Source organism: Elaeis guineensis, chromosome 11 (genome assembly GCF_000442705.2).
Source record: "Elaeis guineensis isolate ETL-2024a chromosome 11, EG11, whole genome shotgun sequence".
In the NCBI taxonomy this organism is placed as follows: Eukaryota; Viridiplantae; Streptophyta; class Magnoliopsida; order Arecales; family Arecaceae; genus Elaeis; species Elaeis guineensis.
In genome coordinates, this window is record NC_026003.2 from 121,718,746 (window position 1) to 121,725,161 (window position 6,416).

At 39.0% G+C, this 6,416-nt stretch overlaps 1 protein-coding gene across 1 annotated transcript; it reads right to left on the reverse strand.

Moving 5' to 3' along the window:
* Positions 1–1,568: 1,568 nt before the first annotated feature.
* Positions 1,569–5,428, reverse strand: LOC105054456 (cyclin-dependent kinase inhibitor 4). Its single transcript, XM_010935960.4, has 3 exons — positions 4,905–5,428; positions 2,337–2,540; positions 1,569–2,060 (listed from the first exon to the last, which is right to left on the reverse strand). Exons 1-3 carry the CDS (start codon positions 5,318–5,320, stop codon positions 1,991–1,993), a joined length of 690 nt encoding a protein of 229 aa, XP_010934262.1. The 5' UTR covers positions 5,321–5,428; the 3' UTR covers positions 1,569–1,990.
* Between the last annotated feature and the right edge of the window lie 988 nt (positions 5,429–6,416).

The window sequence follows — 6,416 nt, forward strand, 5'->3', positions numbered from 1 at the left end:
ACATCAAGCTTTTTGCCATTCAGTTCCTTCTGCAGAAGGCTGACAACGGCTTGAGGGTTGGCAACAACGAGAGCACTGCATCTAAATAAGTGCTCAAACATCTCATCCGACCCTTTGGGCCTCTTCGGGAAGAACCACCACACCTGGCACCGTCGTCCACAGAGAGAGCACGGGATTGAGAGCGGGAGAAAGAGGCTTTTTATATATATAAATAAATAAATAAATTTTTTTATGCACAGCAAACGATGTAAAAAATCCGACGTAAGATCACACTATCTTATTCAATTAATCCACATAATCATTATTTTCTATCTCGTAAATAAAAATTATAATTTTTTAAATATAAAATATCATAATATTAATATAAAATATTATAATATTTTTAAAAAATAAAAATATTTTTATCATATAAAATTATAAAATAAAAAAATTAATCTGTAAATATTTATAATATTAAATATAATTAATAAATGATGATTAAGTATTAAAAATGTGTTAGTAAATGATGATTAAGTGAATCAGTCGGATAAGATGATATGGTCCTCGATAAATTTTCTATACTATTTATATTATATAAAAAAAATTAATTATAAATAAAAAAATTTTATGCACAGCTTGCAGTATGAAACTTCCGTATTGCACATGATGATTGGCTCACATATATGGAGCCAAACAGCGGTGCGGAAAAAAAAAAAAAAAATCCGATTCTGTAAGTGAGCCAATCATCATGCACCGCACGGTGGTGCACAAAAAGTTTCTCATAATAAATAATCCCATCAGAATCGGGCCCGTGAGCCCCCGCGCTCTTCGTCTCTCTCCCCCCTCCCCTTCTTCTCCCCCGCCCTCGCTTCATAGTTCGTACGGTTACCATCCCAAGCCAACCAAACACGCCTTTGAGAAAAAGCCAAGCAAACTGCGAACTTGATCTGGGAAAAAAATCAAATCACCCTTCCACTTCTTGCTGGGCATGAGATGCGACACTGTTTCATATGGTCGCCAGGAGGTAATCCACCAGCCATTCTGCCACCTGGAAATAAAAGCTGTCCTCTTCTTCTTCTTTTTTTCCCCTCCCGCGGCACTTGGAGTCTTGGATTCCAATGTGAATAGGAAAATAAGCAGAATCCAGCGGGAGTGTTGTCTTGAACGGACAGTGTTTCAGAAGGTAACCTGCAGCTTTTGATCTCAAATAACAAAAAAGCAAATGCACTTCAAAACACATCTAGATAACCTCAAATTTACCAGTAGTGAAAAAAGAAAGCCGCTACCACTTACCGCCTGCTCAAACACTACCCAAGAAATCCACAGGATCATCAAACAGTAAAAAGTACGTGGGAGTCATCTCATCAGGCAAAAGACGTCTCACCAGCCACAATACAAACAAAAAAACACCTCAACCCTACGGCAGAAACAAGTAGCTACGGTAGAAACAACGAATACCTTAAAAGTCCGGCAGAAACAAGGCATTTCCAAGCCGCGAAGCATCACACGGAGAACCATACCCACATCAAATTATTTAAAAGGGAAAGATGAATCCAAAAAGAAAAGAGATACTTCAAGGGTAGAAGACATAGGCAAATGGATCATTTTATTTCCCAATGAGCTTTTCAGGTTCATCAGCAGCAGTATAGACAAAAATACAGGATCAGATGCAGCATGGTATACCCCTTACCCAACAAAAGAGCCTAATACATAACACCAGTTCTATCAAGGAAAATTATGAAAAAGATTGACCCCTACTCCACCCCTCTACACCATCTGTTAGAGTGCAGTGAGTTTGAACCTAGATGTAACTCATCTACTCCAAATGGGTTACAGACCATTGGACTACAATCTATCTTTGGGACTTCTGGAAATTTACAACATATAAAGAAAGAAAGAGTAGTGATAGCCACCACCCCTGCTGCACCCCCACCCTCCTTTGAAAACCCTGGGCAGAGATCAATGGAGAAGCTGTAGGAAATGAAGCAGCACCAAGATGAGGATCCACAGTCTAGGAGTCCAGTTTCACCCATTCATACCGGCCAGGGAGTGGGTGGTCATTAACAGGATCAAAGTTGTACCTGCAAAAAGGATTGCGACGGTCAAAACAAATATTGTAACCCACTGATTAATATCTTCATGTATCTTCTAAAGCCGCTCTCTCTGCTCAAAATTATGCGCAACACTTATTGAAGGCTTATAGGACATGCTGATGCTTATGCAAGTGAGCTTTTGCCAAAAGCTCACTCATCAGCCTGTCCTTTTGATTCGTATTCTGCACTCAACATACAGGATAGAGATGAGCTTAGTTAAGAATTATATCAAGAGAAAAGAGTAGAATATGGAAGAATGTATACTTCTCTGTAAATATTCGTTGCTGGAGTTGCTCAGCCCCAGCAAAAAATTCTTCCATTTCATGGGTGGTAGGGATGCTCCTGCGCATTGGATTTTGCATTCTCCGGTTGGTCGCAGTGGAGTTCGTAGGTCTGGTTGTAGAACCAGGAGTCCCTATGGTTTCCGAGTCCTTTATCAAACTGCAAGGCGTGGTCTCCCTGACACTCCTGCAACCAAATAGTAGCACAGAAAAGCCCCTATCACATCACTACTCTGTGGATCTTCTCATGAAATCTACATTTCTTCACAATTTCTGAATAAAGGTTTTGAAATATAAAGAGAAAAAAGAAAGAAGGGGGGACAATGTTTTGCATATCATAAGAATTCACTATGGACAAAATAGAAAGCAAATTGAACTTGCAAACATATCTTCTCAATAGTTTAAAGACAGCTAAATCAGCCTCCATAATTAGGTTTAATGATGACCGTGGACCGGAAAAAAGTTTCAAAAGCTTTAATGGAGAGAAAAACAGCCTATGGTAAAAGTTTTCCCCTGGTTCATGCATCTGTGACTGCAGAAGGACACAAAAACCACTACGAACTTCAAGTCACATGGGTAAGTCAGAGAATCAAATACAAAAAATCTAAGTAAGGCCTCAGCACATTTAAATTAAATCGGACAACCTCCTGAATGAACAAATAGATACTGGTTCATGCTCCTGACATGGTTGTCTGTCAACAGTGAGCAACAGCCATCAGATAATGGCCAGATGAAGAATGCCACAAAAAATTAAATTAAAAATTACACGTGCTTGGACCTGCTCATTAATCAACAATATGATATCGCTTCAAAACAAAAAAAGTCTCACAAGCAGAACAGAGGGAAAAATATCTTTAAGCTGTACATGATCACAATCACCGTAGGCAACAAAGAGCATCGGCAACCTACAAGAAACTTGAGCAACCAGAAAGTTCATGACAAATTTGATTGATGAGTTTGCCCTTATTATTTTCCTGAACCTGCTCGTTGTTGCAGCTTATCACAAGTCATAGCACATGCAGCACACCCAGCAACATGCAGCCAAGAAATGGTCCCGGCGTCGCTACAATTTTAAGTAACACGAGCTTTGAACAGAGAAGCCTATAGAAAGGTATTGTGTGCAGATACTCTGTACAGGCATTAAAGGTTTCAGCTTTACTGTTCCCCAGAAAGAAGATTAAACAGCCAAGCTTGGTCTAAGGTCGCACATAGTAACAAAATAACCCTCCAAGTTGAGTGAGTTAACAAGGCCCACTAAATCCATTTTGTTTTATACGGTTATTTGCCAAGATACGGAATGACCCAAAACCAGCATGCCTTCCACTGCCTTCAAGCATCAGGAGAAGGGGGGAGTCATGGAACTAAAATAACATTTGAAATATCAGAAAGACACTCAAGTTTCTCCAAGAAGAGAGGCAAAATATGTGATTTTAGTTCCGTAAACCAAGCTATATAGACATAGAAGTTCCATATCAAACACCTCATAAACAGGGAGCGGTAAACTGAAGGAAAGTCTCATCAAGTTCATGTCATGTCAAAAAAAGAAAAATCACTTGCAGGCGTTAAACAATCATCAAGCGGGAGGCCTCTTCAGCAACTCGATCGCAGAGTATGAGGAGAATCCCCTTCTATAAAAAATCCAGTAATACTAGAAGAGCATGACCGAAGATGGCCCTGGTCTACAGAGAACTTATATGCATGCTGTAATCATGTTCCAGAAACTAGACAGAAAATCAAACCAAATGACAGTGAAAGAAGCAAATAAACCAAACAACAAAGACTTCTACAGTTACATATACATACTACCAAGGCTTCAGCAACACGAATATGACCACATTAAAGATAAGATTTTGCGGTATTTAACTTTAAGAACAGGCCTGAGTATCAAAAGGAGAAAAGGGGGGGAGAAAAATTCATTCTTTTTTGTGGAATAAAAGTTTTCCAACTATAAAAGATAACTTTTAGCGAGAGAGACTATAAGTTATGTTATGTCCAAAGGTCTACCAAATCATATGGTGACAAAGTAAATAGAAAACAGATCTTTTTAAAATAAGCATAATAACGCATAAACTCAAGCAATGTTTAAAAGATCAAAACCCTAACGGCCTAACCAAAAATACGGATTTTTGAACTCCCAAAGCCAAAAAGAGATACAGATGAATTTTTTCTTAGGAGCTCTTCAACAGAGAGTAGTGTGAACCTAAAGCAAGCTTTCAAAAACCAAGCATTTTTAGCGTCCAATGAATAAATGCTCTCTCTCTCTCTGCATATATATACATATATCTCCCTATCTCACAAAACTCTGAACACCAAAAATTCTAAAAACAGGGGACAACAAAAATGGGAGAAACATAAGACAGAGCCATTTCTATAGTAGCTACCCTTTTCCACTATGATTAAAAACTAAACGAAACAAAAAAAAAAAAAAAAAGATTTCTTCACAAAATATATCAACTTTGAAGAAGAGCTCATCCCCAGCAACCGGCCACGAGACAGAAAACCTAGATTAGCGAAGCCTACTTTAGATGGCAAAGATGAGAACCGAACCCACCTGTCCCTTGCTTCGACCTCGAGAACATTCTCCCCGAAAGAGACCTCGGCATCCAGCGAGGCATCCAGGACCTCCACCGGGGGCGGCGCGGACCCCTTCTGGGAGTTGGAGTTCGAGTTGGGGCAGCTCCTCAGCGACACCGAGCCCACCGAGCCGGAATTCGCCTCTCTTGCCCCGGTTCGATGGCTAGGGTTATTAGGGTTGGCGGTGTCCTCCTTGGGGGCGGGGGGCGGGGGCTTCTCGAGGCGGCGGCTGCGGAGTTCGAGATAGGAAGAGGAGTCCGGGGTGGAGGGCGTCTGGAGGCGCTGGAGGGCGAGGGTGCGGGCGCGGGTGCGGACGCCGAGGGAGGACTGGGCAGAGACCTCCATCACCGCCACCTCCCCCGAGACCTTCGCCTTCCTCATGTACTTTCCCATGCCTATATCTATCTACCGCCAAGCTCTCATACCATACGACGGCTTTCACAGAGAGACAGAGAGAGAGAGAGGAAGGGTTTCCACTTGTATTTGTAGTGGGGGACTGACGAGGAGAGGGAGAGAGGAATGTGTACTTTGAATGTTTCGTGAGGGAAGGAGATATTTTGGGGAGAGATTGAATGGTGGCAAGTGTTGGAGAGATCCAAGGAGATGAATAGGTTTTGATTGGCTCAAATCCACCGCTGAACCGATAGACCCATACAATCATAAAGCGGCATATATAAAAAATAAATAATAAAATATTTCTATCAAAAATATATATATATATATATACACATATATTTGTGTATTGGACTTGTCCATCGGCCAAATGGTGGCCAGCCAATAATTGGTACAGAGAAACAAGATAAAGTTCTTTTGCTTTTTTTTGATTTTAGGTTTACCAATAATCTCTGTCTGTGGAAATGCGTCTTGGATGGAGGAAAATAAGTAATTAAAAATCTGTAATCTTTTTATTTTTAAAAATATGATCGAGTAATACTATAAATGATTACATTTGTGCAGCAATGAAAATGCTTTGGTAGGTGGAAAGTTGATTGTTCACATTAATATCATTACAAGATTTCCTTTCCTTACGTGGTAAAAAAATTATGGTGGATAAATAAAATAAAAATAATTAAATTTTTAAATATTTAATATTTTTATTTGTTATCCCATCAAAGTTATTATAGCGTTAGGTTCTATTAATTTAATATAAAATATTCAAAATTTTTAAAAATAATTTAGATATTGAGTAATTTTAAAGATGCCTATTATGTCCATACAAAAACTTTTCATACTGCATGATGCAAGAAGATTTCGTGTGACACATTGGGTTGGATGATCATTAAGTTGACGGTAGGAGGTTTGAATAATTTTTTATATATAAATAATAAATATAATAAATTATTATTTTTAAAAATAAATTCATACGATCAATGATATAAGATTTATGATTTGTAACCCAAAGATCAAAATACTATTGAAAATCTTAGAAGTACTGGCGTTTAAAAATTTATCCACTCAACACATAAGAACTATGCTTTGTAACTAAAGG